Here is a 25,318-nt window from a genome sequence, read left to right as displayed (position 1 = left end):
GCCAGGGAACTCCTTGTTCCCCCCTGATGATTGATATAAGCAACAGTCGTCATGTTGTCTGATTGGAATCTTATGAATCTGGCCTTTGCTAGTTGAGGCCAAGCCCTGAGAGCATTGAATATCGCTCTCAGTTCCAGAATGTTTATCGGGAGAAGAGACTCTTCCCGAGACCATAGTCCCTGAGCTTTCAGGGATTCCCAGACCGCGCCCCAACCCATTAGACTGGCGTCGGTCGTGACGATGACCCACTCTGGTCTGCGGAAGCTCATTCCCTGGGACAGGTGGTCCAGGGTTAGCCACCAACGGAGTGAGTCTCTGGTCTTCTGATCTACTTGAATCACTGGAGACAAGTCTGTATAATCCCCATTCCACTGTTTCAGCATGCACAGTTGTAATGGTCTTAGATGAATTCGCGCAAAAGGAACTATGTCCATTGCTGCAACCATAAACCCTACTACTTCCATGCACTGAGCTACAGAAGGACGAGGAATAGAATAAAGAACTTGACAATCGTTTAGAAGTTTTGACTTTGTGACTTCTGTCAGGAAAATCCTCATTTCTAAAGAATCTATTATTGTTCCCAAGAAGGGAACTCTTGTCGACGGAGATAGGAAACTTTTTTCTATGTTCACCTTCCATCCGTGAGATCTGAGAAAGGCCAGAACGATGTCCGTGTGAGCCTTTGCCTTTGAAAGAGACGACGCTTGTATTAGAATGTCGTCCAAGTACGGTACTACTGCAATGCCCCTTGCTCTTAGAACCGCTAGAAGGGATCCGAGTACTTTTGTGAAAATCCTTGGAGCAGTGGCTAACCCGAATGGGAGGGCCACAAACTGGTAATGTTTGTCCAGAAAGGCGAACCTTAGGAACTGATGATGTTCTTTGTGGATAGGAATATGTAGATACGCATCCTTTAGATCCACGGTAGTCATAAATTGACCTTCCTGGATTGTGGGTAGAATCGTTCTAATGGTTTCCATTTTGAACGATAGTACTCTGAGAAATTTGTTTAGGATCTTTAAATCCAGAATTGGTCTGAAAGTTCCCTCATTTTTTGGAACTACAAACAGATTTGAGTAAAATCCCATTCCTTGTTTCGCCGTTGGAACTGGGTGTATCACTCCCATCTTTAACAGGTCTTCTACACAATGTAAGAATGCCTGTCTCTTTATTTGGTTTGAGGATCAGTGAGACATGTGGAACCTTCCCCTTGGGGGTAGTTCCTTGAATTCCAGAAGATAACCCTGAGAAACTATTTCTAGTGTCCAGGGATCCTGAACATCTCTTGCCTGAGCAAAGAGAGAGAGTCTGCCCCCTACTAGATCCGGTCCCGGATCGGGGGCTACTTTCTTCATGCTGTTTTGTTAGCAGCAGCAGGCTTCTTGGCCTGCTTACCCTTGTTCCAGCCTTGCATCGGTTTCCAGGCTGGTTTGGTTTGAGAAGCATTACCCTCTTGTTTAGAGGATGCAGAGTTAGAGGCCGGTCCGTTCCTGAAATTGCGAAAGGAACGAAAATTAGACTTATTCTTGGCTTTGAAAGGCCTATCTTGTGGGAGGGCGTGGCCCTTTCCCCCAGTGATGTCTGAAATAACATCTTTCAATTCTGGCCCAAAGAGAGTCTTACCCTTGAAGGGGATATTAAGCAATTTTGTCTTGGAAGATACATCCGCTGACCAAGACTTTAGCCAAAGCGCTCTGCGCGCCACAATTGCAAACCCTGAATTTTTCGCCGCTAATCTAGCTAATTGCAAAGCGGCATCTAAAATAAAAGAATTAGCCAACTTGAGTGCGTGAACTCTGTCCATAACCTCCTCATACGGAGTCTCTCTACTGAGCGACTTTTCTAGTTCCTCGAACCAGAACCACGCTGCTGTAGTGACAGGAACAATGCACGAAATGGGTTGCAGTAGGTAACCTTGCTGTACAACAATCTTTTTAAGCAAACCCTCCAATTTTTTATCCATAGGATCTTTGAAAGCACAATTATCCTCGATAGGGATAGTAGTGCGCTTGTTTAGAGTAGACACTGCCCCCTCGACCTTAGGGACTGTCTGCCATAAGTCCTTTTTGGGGTCGACCATAGGAAATAATTTCTTAAATATAGGAGGAGGGACAAAAGGTATGCCGGGCTATTCCCACTCCTTATTCACTATGTCCGCCACCCGCTTGGGTATAGGGAAAGCGTCGGGGTGCACCGGAACCTCTAGGAACTTGTCCATTTTGCATAATTTTTCTGGAATGACCAGGTTGTCACAATCATCCAGAGTAGATAACACCTCCTTAAGCAGTGCGCGGAGATGCTCTAATTTAAATTTAAATGTCACAACATCAGGTTCAGCCTGTTGAGAAATTTTTCCTGAATCTGAAATTTCCCCATCTGACAAAACCTCCCTCATGGCCCCTTCAGATTGGTGTGAGGGTATGACAGAGCAATTATCATCAGCGCCCTCTTGCTCTTCAGTGTTTAAAACAGAGCAATCGCGCTTTCTCTGATATGCAGGCATTTTGGATAAAATATTTAGAAACATAGAAACATAGATATTGACGGCAGATAAGAGCCATAGGCCCAGCAAGTCTGCCCGACCTTACCTAACAGTATAAACTTATCTAGTTCGTAGGATAGCCCTATGCTTGCCCCATGCATTTTTAAAGTCCCCCATTTGCTATGGAGTTATCCATTACTGCCGTCAATTGTTGCATAGTAATAAGCATTGGCGCGCTAGAAGTACTAGGGGCCTCCTGCGTGGGCAAAACTGGCATAGACACAGAAGGAGATGATGTAGAACTATGTCTACTCCCTTCATCTGATGAAACATCTTGGGCAATTTTACTATCTGTGGCAGTACTGTCCTTACTTTGTTTGGACGCTATGGCACAATTATCACACAATTTTGAAGGGGGAAACACATTGACCTTCATACGTATAGAACATAGCTTATCTGAAGGTACAGACATGTTAAACAGGCTTAAACTTGTCAATAAAGCACAAAAACCTCTCTTTAAATTTTAAACAGTGCACACTTTATTACTGAATATGTGAAAAAGTATGAAGGAATTGTTCAAAATTTACCAAATTTTCACCACAGTGTCTTAAAGCATTAAAAGTATTGCACCTTTAACCCTTAAAATAAAGAAACCGGAGCCGGTTACAGTTTTAACCCCTCTACAGTCCCAGCTACAGCCTTTGCTGCGACTTTACCAGACCAAGGGGGGAATACGATACCAAATGAAGCCTTCTAGGAACTTTTCCAACTACTTTCAGATCCTCACACATGCATCTGCATGTCTTGCTCTCAAAAGTAACTGTGCAGTAATGGCGCGAAAATGAGGCTCAGCCTACAACTGGGAAGGCCCTTCCTGACTGGAAAGGTGTCTAACACAGTGCCTGACGTTAAAAAACGTTCCCCAAGCTTATAAGTGTGAATTACAAGCATAAACATGTATAAAATGCACAAATAAAGCAATCGATTTGCCCATAAAAGTGTCTACCAGTTTTATAGCCCATATTAAGCCCTTTATTCTGTTTGAGACTAAGAAAATGGCTTACCGGTCCCCATGAGGGGAAATGACAGCCTTCCAGCATTACACAGTCTTGTTAGAAATATGGCTAGTCATACCTTAAGCAGAAAAGTCTGTTAACAGTTTCCCCCAACTGAAGTTACTTCATCTCAACAGTCCTATGTGGAAACAGCAATCGATTTTAGTTACTGTCTGCTAAAATCATCTTCCTCTCACAAACAGAACTCTTCATCCTTTTCTGTTTCAGAGTAAATAGTACATACCAGCACTATTTTAAAATAACAAACTCTTGATAGTAGAATAAAAAACTACAACTAAACACCACATACTCTTAACCATCTCCGTGGAGATGTTGCCTGTGCAATGGCAAAGAGAATGACTGGGGTGGGCGGAGCCTAGGAGGGACTATATGGCCAGCTTTTGCTGGGACTCTTTGCCATTTCCTGTTGGGGAAGAGATATTCCCACAAGTAAGGATGACGCCGTGGACCGGACACACCAATGTTGGAGAAATAATTATTTGTGCTGCTGAACATGCAATGCACATGAACAGCTTTTAGCGATTTGTGTATCATAATAGAGTATAGAACCTGTATGATGTACAACAGAGCATAAAATGTACAACAGTATATAAAATGCGGAGTGACATCAAATAAACTATTTGTTTACATGTCCTGGAAATGGTGGAGTACAATCCTTAACTGACTTATAAATAAGTATAAATAGCGCAGATAGTTATAATAAATGGTAATGGCACCATATATAACTATGTTCAAAACAATATATTGTTGCACATATTATAGTATATTGGGTACACTATAAATCACATAAGAGTGTGCAGTGGTGTACAGCTGCCTAAAGGCAAAAAAAAAAAACACCTGCCAAGAGGATGTCATCAAATCTGAACCTTTAGGTTATCAGCACAAGAAATATTTTTCACATTTACTACCTCAGGCAACAAAGCAAATACCAGTCTTTTAAAAGTGACAAACACCTAAATATTAAAAGTGCCCCAAATAGTTCCCAAGAGTTGCCAGACGGCTGCAAAGGGCCAGAGGCTTTTTTGATAATGATGAAAGAACCATTAGGGACCTGATAGAGAGAACAAATGGTGTCATAAAGAGAGCAGGGTAAGTCCCCTGGCTATGCTGTACCTGTGTCAGAGTACCTACAAATAGCCTCTGGGCTGTAAGTGTGCTGTTATGCAGCACCCCTCCCCTGGCTTACCAGGCATTCCCATGTCAATGCAGCTGCAGCAGTATCCAGTAGAGAGCCTATCCAGTGCAGGTATCAAATAATGCAGAGGATTGCAATAGGTCACTCAGGGGGAGGCTAGGGTTGAGTCCCCGCAACACCTGAGGGTAGTTATGGCTGAAGTCCCGTTAATACAGAGTATTCTTGTGTCACTGTATCATTCAGCTGCTGTGAAGAGTATTTTCTGTCTTCTTTTTAAATTATACTTCCCAAGGACACTGGGTCTCACATAGATTTGAGCTCCCAATTTGTAATCCATACGCAAGTAGCTGGAACAACCTCTATTCTCAACCATCTCCAAAGAGGCCAAGAACAAAACTAAGAGAGAGATAGAAGGTAGGATGGATTTAAAGCTCTGACATGGGTTCTTGACCTCCTCCTAGTGGCGGCAAATATCCCATATGTTATGGAGGACTGTGGACCATCATAATTTTACAAAAGAAAGATTGATAATTCCTTTACTACACATTTCCCAGTTTTACATAACCAACACGGTTATATTAATATACTTTTTACCTCTGTGATTACCTTGCATCTAAGCCTCTGCAGACTAACTCATAAATAATTCACGGGAGTGATCACAATGTTATCTATATAACACATGAACTACCGCTGTCTAGCTGTGAAAAACTGTCAAAATTCACTGAGATGAGAGGTGGCCTTCAAGGGCTTAGAAATTTGCATATGAGCCTACCTAGGTTTAGCTTTCAACCAATACCAAGTGAACAAAGCTTATTTGATGATAAAAGTAAATTGGGAAGTTGTTAAAATTACATGCCCTATCTCAATCATGAAAGTTTAATTTTGACTAGACTGTCCCCCCTTTAAGTTGATTTCTGTTAGAGTTTCACTTTCTTTTACTGATGGATTTCCCTGAGAAGAACTGAAGACTCCTGGTTGTGTGTTTGCACTTTGTAATACAGTACAACAAAACAAAATGGATCAACTTTTAAATTTACATGACTGGTGATTATTAATTTTCAAAATGAGCTTGGAACAGCAATGTTCCATGCAAAACAGGGGAGTGATGGACGCAGGAAACACAGGAGAAATATGGGTGATACCTGATTGAGATGGTAAAATAAAGTATGATGTGTTCCACAAGGAAGTTCAACCCCAAATTTCCTTAACATGTATAGGAACCCAAATGGAGGACTGGCAAATTACACAGTAAAAGTATATTTGTACTCAATAAAGTAAGGACACAATCAATATACTCACCAGAAATGTCCATAAACGCCCTGTCCCAAAATTCATCCACAGTGTAACATTCTGCGCAAGTGATATTCACAGACAGAACAATATCATCTTCTACATACTTTAAGATGAGATTATTCACCACAATGTTAACGTTGTTGACAACACGTGTAATTAAACTCTGTACATAACCTAAGAGAAAGAAAAAAAAAATTAAATATCCTCTTTTCAACATTTATATGATAAAAAAAAAATTTTTAAAAAACATTAGTCTGCTATTATTTTGTTGGTGGTGTGTCCACTATGAACTATTGTTGGTTACTCATATTTAGTGTAACTTCTAGTATTATCAACAAATTATTGGACTGTATAATTTCTGACAATTTCCAGTTTGACATAAGTTGCACTGCTTATGCAGGTCCAATGGCTCTGACAAAATAAAATGAACAGTTTTCCAATGATCCATTTTTATCTGCTGAAGTGCATTACATTGTTTACAAATAGCTCCTTATGCTTTATTTTGGCATTTAAAACAGCTTGTTTTCCTGTGGTATTCCTACCTATTCTGAAAGTTTCTTTACTTAAGTATAGGTTAAAGAAAACCTGTGTAATAAAAGAATGAAGAAAAAAATTCCACTCCCAGTAGGAGGCAGAATATATAAGCAAAATGTTAATTTTCAATTGTTCTAAATATTGAGTTTTGGTTTACAGAGATACGATAAAGAAGCATGTGTGTACAGAAAGTAATAAACTAACAATATCTAATTTCCTTGCAAATTCAACACATTTTAAAGGGTTGTTTCAAAGAACAAAATCAGTCAATACAAAAATAAACATAAAGGGGTATTCTCTCATACTACATGGAAAAATATTAATGTAAAAATAATTTTACAGTAGACTTTTCCTTTAAATTTATACCGGTGCAATAATATAATTCAGCTGTGGGTCTGAATTGGTTGGTGTACTTAAAAGTTTTAAATGTCATCTTATTAGTAATATACGTTATTTTTACCATGGCAATTATAATAATAATGATAGGTTATGTAATTGAAGTATTTTCTACATTTGTTGTCACACATTTATAGTAACATTAAGAGAGGAAAGATAACATTTTATGTGATAGATTTGCCATGTCACAGGTTTTCTGGCCTAAATCAAGTTATCAATCACCTTATCAGACCTAAAAGTTTAATCACCAGGCCATAAAAATTAGAGTTTTGAGATCCTGATTAAAAAAGGCCCTTTCTGAGAAAAAGCAGCAAAGGCAGAAACAAGGACATTTAAATCAAATCTACATACAAAGTCCAAAAAAAATAAGCCAGAGCAATCAGAATGAGAAATGTAAGAAAGATGCAGATTAGCTTGAACGTCCATGGAGCCACTACAGCAACTATTAGAGCTGTCTGAGGCTCCTGAGACCTGGTACAATATCAGCCAGCTTGTGATTCTATCTCTGGCAAGCATTAGCATCAGTATCTCACAATCTGGTCAAAAAAGGTTCTAGTTAAAGGAACAGTCTACACCAGCATTTTTATTTTTTTAAAAGATAGATAATCCCTTTATGACCCATTACTCAATTTTTGCATAACCAACACAGTTATATAAATACACTTTTTACCTCTGTGATTACCTTGTATCTAAGCCTCTGCAGACTGCCCCCTTATTTCAGTTCTTTTGACAGACTTGCATTTTAGCAAATCAGTGCTGACTGCTAGGTAACTCACACAGGCATGAGCACAATATTATCTATATGGCACACATGAACGAACACTCTCTAGTTGTGAAAAACTGTACATGCATTCAGATAAGAGGCGGCCTTCAAGGGCTAAGAAATTCGCATATGAGCCTAAATAGATTTTACTTTCAACTAAGAATACCAAAAGAACAAAGCAAAATTGATGATAAAAGTAAATTGGAAAATTGATTAAAATTACATGCCTTATCTGAATCATGAAACTTTATTTTTGACTAGACTGTCCCTTTAAGACACCATTCCCCTGGATGCAGGTACTGGTGAATGAAAAAGACCGCCTCACAGTTGTTCACACCAAGGATGTGAATGACTGAAATCATAAAATGACATTGTGCACATCTGAGAATGTAAGACACTGTGCTCATCAATAGAAAATTGTGCATTCTGCCTGATGTAAGCCTTTGCTGTGACACTGTCTGAATGGAATTGAAGAAAGGATTCATGCCTGAGGTAGGGTCAGTTATCAAGAGTCCCAGAAAATGCATGGAGTTCAAGAAGTTTATTGGTAACCTTCCCACCTGAGGAGACCAAACTCCTTGCGCTCTCTGAGACCCCCAAACTGCACCCCAACCTGTCAGGCTGGCGTCTGTGGTAATCACTACCAACACTGGGCAGAGAAAAGAGGCCCTCCTAAACAAGGGATAAGTGAGTCTGCCACCCTGTTAAAAACTGTCTAAGAAGTCTCCTATTCCACTACTGTAAAATGCTCAATTGGAGAGGCCAAAGATCAAATTTGGCAAATCCTGACAGCATCTAATGCAGCAACCCTGAGGCCCACAACTTCCATGCAATCAGTGACAGAAGAAAGAGGACTGAGTAGAAGTTGAGCACAGGAATGTTGCAGTTTGAATCTGCATCGGTTTTCTAGGGATAGTCTCATAGTCACTAAATTGATTATAGCCCTTAGAAAAGATACAAAGGTCTGAAAATTTAAAGGGACACTGAACCCAATTCTTTTCTTTCGTGATTCGCATAGAGCATGCAATTTTAAGCAACTTTCTAATTTACTCCTATTATCAATTTTTTCTTCGTTCTTTGCTATCTTTATTTGAAAAAGAAGGCATCTAAGCTTTTTTTTGGTTCAGACCTCTGGACAACACTTTTTTATTGGTGGATGAATTTATCCATCAATCAGCAATGACAACCCAGGGTGTTCACCAAAAATAGGCCGGCATCTAAACTTACATTCTTGCATTTCCAATAAAGATACCTAGAGAATGAAGACAATTTAATAATAGGAGTAAATTAGAAAGCTGCTTAAAATGTCATGCTCTATCTGAATCACAAAATAAAACATTTGGGTTCAGTGTCCCTTTAAGTAGCTCTTTTTAGGTTAATTTTCCAACCGTGACTGTGATGCAGCTGAAGAACCACTTGTGTGTGCTTCAGCATCAAACATAATATCATCCAGGTACAGAGCTACAGAGATTACCTGAACTCCCATAACAGTCAGCAAGGCTTCTAGAACTTTTGTAAGAACTCTGGGTGTTGTTGCCAGACAAAATGAAAGCACCATAAATTAGTAATGCCTGTTTATTAAGGCAAATCCCAGGAATCTGGCATGATCCTTCTGAATAGGGATATGTAAACAGGGGTCTTTTAAGTCGATGGTACAGTGCAAATCGTCTCCATCTTGAAAGACGGTACTTGTTCTAAGATCTAAGATAAGCCGAAATAAATGTAGCTTCCTTCTTTGGTATTATGAAAAGGATGGAGTAGAACCAGTTGTCACACCAGTCTGTGGTCTGCAAACAAAATCTTTCCTTGCAAGGGAAGAGATTATATTCTGCTCTTGGCGCCCATGTCAGCAGACCAGGGTTTGAACCATAATCATCTAGTCAAAATAGCTGCGGCTGCTATTATTCCATTAATGCGTATCATTACCACAGCTTCATCACATATAAAGCTGTTTGCAGTCCTAATTCATTTCAAACAATCCTGGATCTCTTCCAGAGCTGCTTCTAAAGAAAAGAAGCTCTGACAACAGTAGTCTTCAACTGGGGCCCGGGACTGGATCCAGCCCAAATTATGGATGATGGAGCAGCGTAAATAAAGTTTCAGCTATAAGTAAGAGCCTAACTATTACTAGGTCACTATAATTTGTATGATAACAGGATGGTCACTGAGGTCTAAAATCCCTGGGGAGATAGTGCTGAGACTGTTGGCCAAAGTAAGCTGAGTTAGAGTGGGGAAAATGTTTTAGCATAATTTAAATAGCTAGGGGTCAAGACAGTTGGGATTGTTATCTTAAAATGTCTCAATTTAAGTAAATAATGTGATGTAGTCATTTTCATATCTACGTTTAGTTCAGTTTTGAGATGAATGTAGAATAATGAGTGTAAACAAGTTATGGATGACGATTACTTACATGTTTTTAATAGCTGGAAAGTGTAATATGAATTATTCTCACACTCTGTTTTTTTATATTTGATAAAGAAAAGAAAAGAAAAAAAGCTCCAAAAGGTGGTCCCACCAGTCTGCAGCTGCACAAGCTACAGTGACAGCTACTAAACATAAAACCTGTCAATTTGAAGGATCTCTTGTAAAAGCATTACATGGGATCCTTAAAAGAAATACTATCCTTTAAAAGAATCATAGTCTGCCTAGCATGGATATTGCTCCATTCCATACTTTCGATTTTGCAGAAGGGAGAAAAAAAAACATGTTTTTGAGCTTAGCAAACGGGATATATGGATGCCTAGTTTATTCTATTCCTTAGCAATTAGACCATGGATATGAAACCCAATATTTATCTTTCATGATTCATATAGAGCATGCGATTTTAAACAACTTACTAATTTACTTAATTTATCCATTTTTCTTTGTTCTCTTTGTATCTTTTTTTGAAAAACAGTGACATAAGATTAGGAGCCGGGCCATTTCTGGAGCACGATATGGCAGCAGCTTTGCAAGCATGTTATCCATATACAAGAGCACTAGATGGTAGCACTATTTCCTGCCATGTAGTGTTCCAGATGCCTACCTAGGTATCTATTGAACAAAGAATATCAGGGGAACTATGCAAATGTGATAAGAGAAGAAAACTGGAAACTTTTTTTAAATTGTATTCACCGTCTGAATCACAAAATAAATTTTTGGGTTTCATATACCGTTAAAGGCCACTCGTGGACTCATATGTATGCATATGTCCCAGAATGATGGAGGCCTTAGTAGGAGTTACTAGGCCAAAAATTTTATCCTTTTCAATCAAGGGCCACTTCTGGACCCAAAAACGCATCTAAATTTTAGAATACTGGGAGATTATAAGAAGTCAGAAGGCCTACGAAGGCCTCTAGAGGAGCAAATCTTTAAATAATACAAATGTCAATATATCTAAACTGGAAAGGTAAACAGACAATATAGAGGTTGAAAAACAAGATAACTTAACTCAATTAGTAGTGTCTCAAATATAGATGAATACATAAATAGGTGAACCTAAATTGCTTAAAGGGAAACTAAACCCAATATGTTTCTTTAATAATTCAGATAAAGCAGCAATTTTAAGCAACTTTCTAATTAATCCAATTATCAATTTATCTTTGTTTTCTTGCTATTTAAAAAGCAGGAATGTGAAGCTTAAGAGCCGGCCCATTTTTGGTTCAGGACCTGGGTTATGCTTGCTTATTGGTTTGCTAAATGAAGCCACCAATAAATAAAAGCTATCCAGGGTGGTGAACCTAAAATGGGCTGGCCCCTAAGCTTTAAATATCTGCTTTTTAAATAAAGATATCAAGAGAACTTAGAAAAATTGATAGTAGGAGTAAATTAGAAAGTTGCTTAAAATTGCATGCTCTATCTGGATTATGAAAGAAAACATTTGAGTTTAGTATCCCTTTAAGAGGAGAGAAGTACACGCTAGAGAGGCTATGTGGAAACCACTGACATTTATTTAAGAGGTTCTGGGTGTTTTAAATGCGGGGATTAATGAATTCTGCAATGGAATAGGATAAGTGCAGTGACTAGTTTATATACTATGGTTGTATAATTAGTTCTATATCTTCCAAACTGATGACATATATCCAAGTCAGTACAGGGGAAAATAAATGGTACAGATATGGGCCTACTATGTCAAAATGAGATACCATACAGTATAATAATCTTAGTCCCTGTAAAGGAGGAATTATCATCTCGCATCCTAATAGCACTGAAGGGTGCTATTACAATTCAATTATATATTGAAACACATAACTTATGAAAGCTTTCTGCCATGTAAACTATTTTATTCTCCATAAAATGTAAGTTTAGATAAAGGCATTAAGTTTAAGAAAAACTCACCTCTTCCCCCTATAGAGACAATAAATAGGAGAGGTACTTAAGTATATATAAAGTAACCTGTGATGAGGTATCATCTGTATACCCTTTTAAGACAAGTAATGGATGCATCTCAAATCATCTTACAAAATGTTGCAGACTAGATTGGGCATCCTACAAACAAGGGTAGTCATTTATTGTAAGTCTATACAGGTAAACCATTGGCTATTCAGATAAACAAAGGGTTCATAACCAAGTATAGTCCATATGAAATATAAGCTATAAAACTGTAAGCAAAAATGGCTACCATGCTTAGTTACTGAGCTACATACTACAATATGTAGTATATAATACTTTCAAGATAACAGCCATTTATCCAAAGAAAATAGCACTAGTGTGAAATGAATGGTTTACCGGGTGCCTGACTATATTACATAACATGCTACGGACTATATTTATATATGCATAATAGGTCTAGACTATATGACCCCATTTAAAATTTTACTCTAAGAGACAGACATTTATAGCGGAAATGTTCACTAGGGTGAAAACAAATCCCATATACTTTGTCAAATAAAATGTGAAGCTCAAGTAGGGCTGCGGAATCTGTTGGCGCTCTACAAATAACCAATAATAATAATAATAGGGCGTATAAAACAATCTAAGCTAATCTCAGGGGTTAATTAAGAAACATATCTGCCAGCTTATTGTAATATCTAACCAACTTATTCTACTATAGTAAAATTCTGGTGTGGCAGTCACTATGAACTAAAGTTTGAATAGGAAATAGCCCATAATAGAGCATTATGTAAACAATAGTACACAATTATGCTTATCAGAACAAAAGCTCTCAAATAAAGCTCAAGGAGTCCTGCAGCTCAGCATAAGAATCTCCTCTTCAGAGTTCTTGCAGTTTATGTGCTAAATACACATTACCAAGAGTACTGGGGATATAGTCCAATTCTACAGTCCCTCATCCTACTCCTACTCTCAGACCAAAGCCTCTATGACTCACAGAGGGCAAGATCTTTTGATTGAGATCAGTTTCCTTCCCAGTATGGTGTGAAGACGAAAATGCTTGTATCTTTGTTTCCTGAAGATTTCTTGTGCAGAGACTGAAGTCGCCAGCTCCTGCTCCCATCTTAACTGCAATGTCAGGAGTAATAGCATATACTGTAGCCAGACCCGTGACTTGTCTTTTCATCTGTAGCGTATTCCCCATGTCTCCATGAGACAAGGCAGCAGTACAAGACATAATACAAAACTTTATTAAGACAAGTGTATTCCAAACCTGGAAAAGATTTATTACTCAATTCAGAGGGCTGTCGTCTCTTCAATCCTGGCATTCATCATCTTAAATGCAGAATTTACAAAGGGATTAGATATAGGAGGGAGGGGATCTGGGTAACTCAATCCCAATTCACTTACTTTCATAGAAAAATAAATTGAAACCAATTTACGGGAGATTTTTTGAGTTGCCAGCTGGCTAAAATATGCACAACTGTCACACTTACTTCAGACTTCAGAAACAATTTTCTAAGAGATCCCACTGATTTTGAAAAGCTATGCCTAGCTAATGTCCCACTGTAAGGAACGCTATCGATAGTAAGGAGACTACTAAGCAACTTAAGCAATGCATCATTACCCACATACATTACCCATTGGGTTTAGGAACTACCAGTACAGATAGAATCTAAACACCAGAAACACGTTTTACGCACACACAGATCCTCTGCATCTGCAAAAAAGCTAGAACTATAATTCAAAGTTTTGATGAAATGGCATCTCACACCTGCTAGGCTGAAGTCTATTTATTCACATTTCCATGGTCTTTGCTGGCAAGAATGTGGAGAGGCAGGAACAATGACACGTATTTGGTAGAAAAAACATAATTTATGCTTACCTGATAAATTCCTTTCTCCTGTAGTGTAGTCAGTCCACGGGTCATCATTACTTCTGGGATATTAACTCCTCCCCAACAGGAAGTGCAAGAGGATCACCCAAGCAGAGCTGCTATATAGCTCCTCCCCTCTACGTCACACCCAGTCATTCGACCGAGAACCAAACGAGAAAGGAGAAACTATAGGGTGCAGTGGTGACTGGAGTATAATTTAAAAATTTAGACCTGCCATAAAAAACAGGGCGGGCCGTGGACTGACTACACTACAGGAGAAAGGAATTTATCAGGTAAGCATAAATTATGTTTTCTCCTGTTAAGTGTAGTCAGTCCACGGGTCATCATTACTTCTGGGATACCAATACCAAAGCTAAAGTACACGGATGACGGGAGGGACAGGCAGGATCTTTATACGGAAGGGACCACTGCCTGAAGAACCTTTCTCCCAAAAACAGCCTCCGAAGAAGCAAAAGTGTCAAATTTGTAAAATTTGGAAAAAGTATGAAGAGAAGACCAAGTTGCAGCCTTGCAAATCTGTTCAACAGATGCCTCATTCTTAAAGGCCCAAGTGGAAGCCACAGCTCTAGTAGAATGAGCTGTAATTCTTTCAGGAGGCTGCTGTCCAGCAGTCTCATAGGCTAAACGTATTATGCTACGAAGCCAAAAAGAGAGAGAGGTAGCAGAAGCTTTTTGACCTCTCCTCTGTCCAGAATAAACGACAAACAGGGAAGAAGTTTGGCGAAAATCTTTAGTTGCCTGTAAATAAAATTTCAGGGCACGAACTACATCCAGATTGTGTAGAAGTCGTTCCTTCTTTGAAGAAGGGTTAGGACACAATGATGGGACAACAATCTCCTGATTGATATTCCTATTAGTGACTACCTTAGGTAAGAACCCAGGTTTAGTACGCAGAACTACCTTGTCTGAATGAAAAATCAGATAAGGAGAATCACAATGTAAGGCCGATAACTCAGAGACTCTTCGAGCCGAGGAAATAGCCATTAAAAACAGAACTTTCCAAGATAACAATTTAATATCAATGGAATGGAGGGGTTCAAACGGAACACCCTGTAAAACGTTAAGAACTAAATTAAAGCTCCATGGTGGAGCAACAGTTTTAAACACAGGCTTAATCCTGGCCAAAGCCTGGCAAAAAGCCTGAACGTCTGGAACTTCTGACAGACGTTTGTGTAAAAGAATGGACAGAGCTGAGATCTGTCCCTTTAAGGAACTAGCAGATAAACCCTTTTCTAAACCCTCTTGTAGAAAAGACAATATCCTAGGAATCCTAACCTTACTCCATGAGTAACTCTTGGATTCGCACCAATGTAAGTATTTACGCCATATTTTATGGTAAATCTTTCTGGTAACAGGTTTCCTAGCCTGTATTAAGGTATCAATTACTGACTCCGAAAATCCACGCTTTGATAAAATCAAGCGTTCAATTTCCAAGCAGTCAGCTTCAGAGAAATTAGATTTTGATGTTTGAAAGGACCCTGAATTAGAAGGTCCTGTCTCAGAGGCAGAGACCAAGGTGGACAGGATGACATGTCCACTAGATCTGCATACCAGGTCCTGCGTGGCCACGCAGGCGCTATTAGAATCACCGATGCTCTCTCCTGTTTGATCCTGGCAATCAATCGAGGAAGCATCGGGAAGGGTGGAAACACATAGGCCATCCCAAAGGTCCAAGGTGCTGTCAAAGCATCTACCAGGACCGCTCCCGGATCCCTGGACCTGGACCCGTAACAAGGAAGCTTGGCGTTCTGGCGAGACGCCATGAGATCTATCTCTGGTTTGCCCCAAAGTCGAAGTATTTGAGCAAAGACCTCCGGATGAAGTTCCCACTCCCCCGGATGAAAAGTCTGACGACTTAGGAAATCCGCCTCCCAGTTCTCCACTCCAGGGATGTGGATCGCTGACAGGTGGCAAGAGTGAGACTCTGCCCAGCGAATTATCTTTGATACTTCCATCATCGCTAGGGAGCTTCTTGTCCCTCCTTGATGGTTGATGTAAGCTACAGTCGTGATGTTGTCCGACTGAAACCTGATGAACCCCCGAGTTGTTAACTGAGGCCAAGCCAGAAGGGCATTGAGAACTGCTCTCAATTCCAGAATGTTTATTGGAAGGAGACTCTCCTCCTGAGTCCATGATCCCTGAGCCTTCAGGGAATTCCAGACAGCGCCCCAACCTAGTAGGCTGGCGTCTGTTGTTACAATTGTCCAATCTGGTCTGCTGAATGGCATCCCCCTGGACAGATGTGGCTGAGAAAGCCACCATAGAAGAGAATTTCTGGTCTCTTGATCCAGATTCAGAGTAGGGGACAAATCTGAGTAATCCCGATTCCACTGACTTAGCATGCACAATTGCAGCGGTCTGAGATGTAGGCGTGCAAAGGGTACTATGTCCATTGCCGCTACCATTAAGCCGATTACCTCCATGCATTGAGCCACTGACGGGTGTTGAATGGAATGAAGGACACGGCAAGCATTTTGAAGCTTTGTTAACCTGTCTTCTGTCAGGTAGATCTTCATTTCTACAGAATCTAGAAGAGTCCCCAAGAAGGGAACTCTTGTGAGTGGAAAGAGAGAACTTTTCTCTTCGTTCACCTTCCACCCATGCGACCTTAGAAATGCCAGTACTAACTCTGTATGAGACTTGGCAGTTTGAAAGCTTGACGCTTGTATCAGAATGTCGTCTAGGTACGGAGCCACCGAAATTCCTCGCGGTCTTAGTACCGCCAGAAGAGCGCCCAGAACCTTTGTGAAGATTCTTGGAGCCGTAGCCAATCCGAATGGAAGAGCTACAAACTGGTAATGCCTGTCTAGGAAGGCAAACCTTAGATACCGGTAATGATCTTTGTGAATCGGTATGTGAAGGTAAGCGTCCTTTAAATCCACTGTGGTCATGTACTGACCCTTTTGGATCATGGGTAAGATTGTCCGAATAGTTTCCATTTTGAACGATGGAACTCTTAGGAATTTGTTTAACATCTTTAAATTCAAGATTGGTCTGAAGGTTCCTTCTTTCTTGGGAACCACAAACAGATTTGAGTAAAACCCCTGTCCGTGCTCCGACCGCGGAACCGGGTGGATCACTCCCATTAGCAAAAGATCTTGTACACAGCGTAGAAACGCCTCTTTCTTTATTTGGTTTGTTGACAACCTTGAAAGATGAAATCTCCCTTTTGGGGGAGAGATTTTGAAGTCCAGAAGATATCCCTGAGATATGATCTCTAACGCCCAGGGATCCTGGACATCTCTTGCCCAAGCCTGGGCGAAGAGAGAAAGTCTGCCCCCCACTAGATCCGTTCCCAGATCGGGGGCCCTCAATTCATGCTGTCTTAGGGGCAGCAGCAGGTTTTCTGGCCTGCTTGCCCTTGTTCCAGGACTGGTTAGGTTTCCAGCCTTGTCTGTAGCGAGCAACAGCTCCTTCCTGTTTTGGTGCAGAGGAAGTTGATGCTGCTCCTGCCTTGAAGTTACGAAAGGCATGAAAATTAGACTGTCTAGCCCTAGGTTTGGCTCTGTCTTGAGGCAGGGCATGGCCTTTACCTCCTGTAATGTCAGCGATAATTTCTTTCAAACCGGGCCCGAATAAGGTCTGCCCTTTGAAAGGTATGTTAAGTAATTTAGATTTAGAAGTAACATCAGCTGACCAGGATTTTAGCCACAGTGCTCTACGTGCCTGAATGGCGAATCCGGAATTCTTAGCCGTAAGTTTAGTTAAATGTACTACGGCATCTGAAATAAATGAATTAGCTAGCTTAAGGGTTTTAAGCTTATTTGAAATCTCATCTATAGTTATTGAGTCAAGAGTCTCTTCCAGAGACTCGGACCAAAATGCGGCCGCAGCTGTGACAGACGCAATACATGCAAGGGGTTGCAATATAAAACCTTGTTGAACAAACATTTTCTTAAGGTAACCCTCTAATTTTTTATCCATTGGATCTGAAAAGGCACAGCTATCCTCCACCGGGATAGTGGTACGCTTAGCCAGAGTAGAAACCGCTCCCTCCACCTTAGGGACCATCTGCCATAAGTCCCGTGTGGTGGCGTCTATTGGAAACATTTTTCTAAATACAGGAGGGGGGGGAAAGGGTACACCGGGCCTATCCCACTCCTTAGTAATTATCTCTGTAAGCCTCTTAGGTATAGGAAATACGTCAGTACTCGCTGGTACTGCATAGTATCTATCCAGCCTACATAATTTCTCTGGGATTGCAACGGTGTTACAATCATTCAGAGCCGCTAATACCTCCCCTAGCAGTACACGGAGGTTTTCTAGTTTAAACTTAAAATTTGAAATGTCTGAATCCACTCTATTTGGATCAGATCCGTCACCTGCAGATTGAAGCTCTCCGTCCTCATGTTCTGCAAATTGTGACGCAGTATCTGACATGGCCCTATTATTATCAGCGCACTCTGTTCTCACCCCAGAGTGATCTCGCTTACCTCTAAGTTCTGGTAATTTAGACAAAACTTCAGTCATAACATTAGCCATGTCCTGTAGTGTGATTTGTAATGGCCGCCCTGAAGTACTCGGCGTTACAATATCACGCACCTCCCGAGCGGGAGATGCAGGTACTGACACGTGAGGCAAGTTAGTCGGCATAACTTCCCCCTCGTTGTTTGGTGAATGATGTTCAATTTGTACAGATTGACTTTTATTTAAAGTAGCATCAATGCAATTAGTACATAAATTTCTATTGGGCTCCACCTTGGCTTTTGCACATATAGCACAGAGATATTCCTCTGAGTCAGACATGTTTAACAAAATAGCAATTAAACTAGCAAGCTTGGAAATACTTTTCAACTCAATTTACAAGTAATATGAAAAACGCACTGTGCCTTTAAGAAGCACAGAAAAAAACTATGACAGTTGAATAACAATGAACCGGAGAAATTATAAAAACCAAATTTTTCCCGGTAAAGGCATAAATTTAGCAAAGGATTGCCCCCATTAGCAATGGATAACTAACCCTTAATAGCAGAAAAAAGTGTACAAAATATAAACGTTTTTTATCACAGTCAAAGCACAATCTCACAGGTCTGCTGTGAGTGATTACCTCCCTCAAAAAATTTTTTGAAGACCCTTGAGCTCTGTAGAGACGATCCGGATCATGCAGGGAGAGAAACAGACTTGTGACTGAATTTCTGATGCGTAGCAAAAGCGCCAAAATAGGCCCCTCCCCCTCACACACAGCAGTGAGGGAAGTTCAGTAAACTGTCTTAAATTAAAATAAACGACAGCCAAGTGGAAAAACAGTGCCCAAAACAATTTTTCACCCAGTACCTCAGATAATTAAACGATTTAACATGCCAGCAAAACGTTTAAAATCAAATAATATGAAATGTCATTAAACAGCCTGCTGCTAGACGTTCCCACTGCAAGTTAGGCTAAAAGTTATATGCATATAGTATTATCCCAGTGAAGTGCCATTCCCCAGAATACTGAAGTGTAAACATATATACATAACAGCCTGATACCAGTCGCTACTACTGCATTTAAGGCTGAACTTACATTATATCGGTATTGGCAGTATTTTCTCAGTCAATTCCATTCCTCAGAAAATAATATACTGCAACATACCTCTTTGCAGGTGAACCTGCCCGCTGTCCCCTGATCTGAAGTTTACCTCACTCCTCAGAATGGCCGAGAACAGCAAAATGAATCTTAGCTACGCTGGCTAAAATCATCCAAAAACTCAGGTAGATTCTTCTTCAAATTCTACCTGAGAAGGAACAACACACTCCGGTGCTGTTTTAAAATAACAAACTTTTGATTGAAGATATAAAAACTAAGTATAATCACCACAGTCCTCTCACACATCCTATCTATTAGTTGGGTGCAAGAGAATGACTGGGTGTGACGTAGAGGGGAGGAGCTATATAGCAGCTCTGCTTGGGTGATCCTCTTGCACTTCCTGTTGGGGAGGAGTTAATATCCCAGAAGTAATGATGACCCGTGGACTGACTACACTTAACAGGAGAAATAAAGCCTTTATGGAAAGAAGTGGAATCACTGGGAATAAACTTATTTGGAACAGGATACACAACCCACGCTCTTTTCAATCAGAAACCAGGCAAATTTTGTAATATTAGGTTGGTTGTTTCTCAGATAGCAGTAAATAGCTCCAAATCTCTCATATCAAGAACATGGAGATCACAGATGTGGTTATCCAGAACAGATTAATTATTCACTTTAGAAGGTTATGGGTTTTATAAAAAGCAGAAATTGGATATATGTATGATTTTTATGTATTACAATCCTAACTTCATATCCCCTTAATATATTATATTCATGGTACGATGAGTTAGGTACTGTGGTTTGAAACTTCTGGGGGCCCCACCACCACCTTTTTTTTTTTTTTTGTCCCCTTAGATGCACAACGAGGAGCAAGAAAATATTAGACTGTTTATAATGATCAGAAGTTTATTATCTTATTACTCTTTCCATGTTAAATACCATGACCTAATCGATTAAAGGGACACTCAACTGAAAATTACACTTTCATGATTCAGATAGAGCATGCAATTTTATACAACTTTCCAATTTACTTCCATTAACCAAATGTGCGACGGTCTTTTTATATTTACACTTTTTGAGTCACCAGTTCCTACTGAACATTTGCAAGAATTTATAGAATATATGTATATGCATTTGTGATTGGCTAATAGCTGTCACATGATGCAGTGGGAGTAGAAATAGACATAACTTGAAATTTGTCCCCAAAAAAATCTACTACTCGGTTATCTTTAAATTCTGATTGTCCTTTCAATAGTATCCTTATGATAATTGAATAAAAAAATAATAATAATAATAAAAATTGATGCAAGTGCACTCCTCTTTTACTGCATAAAATGTAATCTGGTTACAGAGTCAGCACCTGACAATCCATGAGGAAGAAGGCCATTTAAATTTGCTCAGCCATATAATGGCTAGAACAACAAACTTCTTTATATTTTCTCAGAAAAGGGTAAAATTATCATCAGTGAAATGCAGGAAAGAAATGTTATACTGCCTATCTTTATATTTTCCTGTATAGGGAAAGTATTAAGCTCTATTAGCTTGGCCAATTAATGTATATGAATAAACATAAAACTGCATTTTTAACAGATGTGCCCCATTGGTGAAGTTTCTGTATAGAATTAAGAAAATAGCCTTTCCTGTGCCACATCCTATGATTTCTGTAATAGTTTATCAATCAAGGGAACGGTTTCTATTTCAGAGGGAAAAAAAGAGTTGAGCAGCTGTTCTAGATATGCCTATATATGCATTTATCATTGATAGGCACACAAGACTTTTGTAAAAAGACGCAGCCCTCAATGAATCTTTATTTTTTCTAGTATGAGGAGTGGGTTTCTAAACAGGTGCACACTGATTTGTTGTTTTGTTTTATTTCACAGTATTTAATATATTAGCAAATATAAAATATATTTAACTATTTGTGTATTTATTAAAATATTGTATGTCTAAATATAATTAACCTTTACATCAAACGCATGGTTCATGTCGCTTGTTTCCATGATGGATTTAACCTGCGTTGTACACATGCACTTCGTATAAGAGTGTTTCTCTACGCAAAATTATTGGACACATTCATACAGCTTAAAATGATTGTAAAGTAGAATGACTTAAAGCCCAGTATTTCAAAATACTCTTAAAATCATGGGCACTAAAGTCATTAAATTTTACAATTACGCTTATTTTTTTAAATACTTTTTGTTACTGAAAACTTACCGGTGATCCTCTGCCTGCATCTCCTTCAGTATTGAACAGATTGATGACGAATCCAGCTTCCTCTAATCGTTGTGTGCCCCCTTTGGCGTCCAGCTCGTGAGGCATGCAACGATTGGAGGAACCAGATTGTCATTGATGTGCTAAATACTGAAGTAGATGCGGGCGGATTGTAAAGTATTGTATTGTAAAATAAAAAATACACACATATATATATATATATATATACATATGCAAAGAGATGAAGGAGTATGAGTTAATACCTTCGAAACGCATAAGGTGTTTGTAGTATCAGTACATTGCCGAAATTTTTATTCATTGAGTCAAACTCTCACACTATAACGTGGGGTGAATAGGAATCTACACTTCGCTGATTGATTTTTTTAATACATTTGTGAATATATATCAAGGCATTAATTGATGTTAACTCATATCATTGGTTTTTATTTAATGTAAGCATTTTTACTATTGACACACATCTTTTATTTATGTACATATATTAAATAAAACGGTGTTGCACTATCACTGGATGTTGTGTGTTTTTGCCCGTATGTACCCTTGAGACACGCCGTAACTGAGTGAACGAAGGGAGACGCACTAAACAGATACAGACTGAGAGGAGGAGCTTCCCAAATACGTCCATTGGACTCTTGTTTGAAACCTACCTCATAGAGATTGATGTTGGACTCCGTGAGTATATACCAATTGGGGGAACAGTTGGATATGTTATTACAAGAACGGAGTGGTTTTATCAAATATGGACACTCTTATTGATTAAGCTTGAGCTGCATATTTAGTTACCTACTTCTTTCTACTTGCGCTTACCGGGTTACACATTATTGTATTTTATTTCATTGTATACATTCCCATTTGTGTTTTAATTATTTTATTTTAAAAAATTATTACACAGTCATCTTAGTGAATTTTGTGAATCTACATATAGCACATATATACATATATGGTTTCCACTTCTCTCTTTGCATACTGAATCATTAGGAATATCTGGGTATTCCGCTTTTGTGGTATACCGATATTGAGCTGCTGGTGTGGAGTCACATTTTTACTGAGTTATATATTGAAAGCATGTTTCTCATTGCTATTGTGGATCTAATTTTTTTTCTGTTAAAGTATGTGCATTTTCTTACTCTGTCTGAATGAGATGTACAGTATTTACTGTGTGAGCCATTAGATTTTAATAACACAGTAGTGGTCATTCTGGGAACGGCTGCATTTGTGCTCTGAACTTCAAAGCTTATATCACTACTTATTAGCGATATATTCTACTTCTTTTACATATATATATATATATATATATATATATATATATATATATATATATATCTGATGAAGCGCATGTGAGCATGCGGGAAACGCGTCAGATCCAACCCTGCACACTGTGACTGTGTCTCTCACTTGTCTGCTTAATAAATTACCCACTTTGGAATAGAGTTTGGGAGTTCCTCGTTTTTCTTCATTCTAATCCTATATATATATATATATATATATATATATATATATATATATATATATATATATATATATATATACACACATATATATATACACACATATATCTACACATACATATATCTACACATACATATATATATATATACACACATACAGTATACACATATATTTCATGTCATGAACAGTTTATATGATCTCCTTAGGACAGGGTTCAAAAATTTTATTCAAAATCTAGGAGCCAGCCGTTTTTGGCCATCTTTATGTGTTGTTTATGGGGAGACCTGCTGCACTGTAGAGCAGGGCAACATATATGCTTATGCTAACATGCTACCGACCGCTTGATACCCCCAAACTGTCCACAATGTTACTGAGAGCTCTCCTCAGCATTGTATGTAAAATCAAATGACATTAACTCCTCCCCGACCCCCAACCCCTTGTATCTAGTCATTGGCAAAGAGGCTTCACAATTGGATTTGTATTTAACAGCTGCGGGGCCTAGAAAGAATCCAGCCGAACCAGCATACATTTTATGTGTGGCTTGTGGCAGCTGGCAGGGGGAAGGGGGGGCACCAATGCGTGTCATAGGGGCTGTAAACCAGGGCAGCAGTGTCTAATTTTAAAGTGCCGGTGGGATTTTCAAGCCCTGCCATAAGGTAAAACAGAAATTAGTACCTGCACTGATCAAGCAATCATTCTACAAGATAAAAGACAACACCATTTCTATTGCAGAAAGCTTTTTAACTATACAACTACTTGCTGATTGGTGGCTTAATGTATCCTCCAATCAGCAAGAGCTACCCAGGGTGCTGAAGCAAAAATGGGCTGGCTCCTAAGCTTATATTCCTGCCATTTCAAATAAAGATACCAAGAGAAACAAGAAAAATTGATAATAGGAGTAAATTAGAAAGTTGATTAAAATTGAATGCTCTATCTGAATCATGAAAGAATAAAACGAGGTTTCATATTCCTTTAAGCTTGAAATTTACTAATATTCTATTGTTCAAATTTAAATATAGTGCTATTAGATTGTTTTTTATTGTGTATCTGTCAATTATTTAATACTATTTAGTGGACCTTAAACCACAGTATTTCAAATTGTGACACCTTTGTATGCAGCAGCAAGAATGGTAGAAATTTTGGATTCCAGAATGAGCAATGGGGAATGAGATGTTGTGTACATCTGCAAATGTTACTCGTTTAAGAGCGCCTGTGTTGTGCTTATAAACAGATTACATTACAGTAGCACAACTACAGAGATTGACTCACGGAAATAAGATGGTAAAATGTAATGCCATAAAAAACAGAATTTATGTTTACCTGATAAATTTCTTTCTCCAACGGTGTGTCCGGTCCACGGCGTCATCCTTACTTGTGGGATATTCTCTTCCCCAACAGGAAATGGCAAAGAGCCCAGCAAAGCTGGTCACATGATCCCTCCTAGGCTCCGCCTACCCCAGTCATTCGACCGACGTTAAGGAGGAATAATAGCATAGGAGAAACCATATGGTACCGTGGTGACTGTAGTTAAAGAAAATAAATTATCAGACCTGATTAAAAAACCAGGGCGGGCCGTGGACCGGACACACCGTTGGAGAAAGAAATTTATCAGGTAAACATAAATTCTGTTTTCTCCAACATAGGTGTGTCCGGTCCACGGCGTCATCCTTACTTGTGGGAACCAATACCAAAGCTTTAGGACACGGATGAAGGGAGGGAGCAAATCAGGTCACCTAAATGGAAGGCACCACGGCTTGCAAAACCTTTCTCCCAAAAATAGCCTCAGACGAAGCAAAAGTATCAAACTTGTAAAATTTGGTAAAAGTGTGCAGTGAAGACCAAGTCGCTGCCCTACATATCTGATCAACAGAAGCCTCGTTCTTGAAGGCCCATGTGGAAGCCACAGCCCTAGTGGAATGAGCTGTGATTCTTTCGGGAGGCTGCCGTCCGGCAGTCTCGTAAGCCAATCTGATGATGCTTTTAATCCAAAAAGAGAGAGAGGTAGAATTTGCTTTTTGACCTCTCCTTTTACCTGAATAAACAACAAACAAGGAAGATGTTTGTCTAAAATCCTTTGTAGCATCTAAATAGAATTTTAGAGCGCGAACAACATCCAAATTGTGTAACAAGCGTTCCTTCTTTGAAACTGGTTTCGGACACAGAGAAGGTACGATAATCTCCTGGTTAATGTTTTTGTTAGAAACAACTTTTGGAAGAAAACCAGGTTTAGTACGTAAAACCACCT

At 39.2% G+C, this 25,318-nt stretch overlaps 1 protein-coding gene across 2 annotated transcripts in view; it reads right to left on the bottom strand.

Moving 5' to 3' along the window:
* Positions 1–25,318, bottom strand: part of VPS13B (vacuolar protein sorting 13 homolog B) — a 1,996,594-nt gene that overhangs the window by 1,714,315 nt on the left and 256,961 nt on the right. For both annotated transcript variants that reach the window (XM_053715243.1, XM_053715242.1), the window contains exon 5: positions 5,993–6,160. In XM_053715243.1, the coding sequence (XP_053571218.1) occupies positions 5,993–6,160 (168 nt within the window). The remainder of the gene's footprint in view (positions 1–5,992; positions 6,161–25,318) is intronic.

Source organism: Bombina bombina, chromosome 5, assembly GCF_027579735.1.
Source record: "Bombina bombina isolate aBomBom1 chromosome 5, aBomBom1.pri, whole genome shotgun sequence".
Lineage (NCBI taxonomy): Eukaryota > Metazoa > Chordata > Amphibia > Anura > Bombinatoridae > Bombina > Bombina bombina.
Note: the sequence above shows the minus strand (reverse complement) of the source record. Positions and strands in the feature narration are given on the sequence as shown.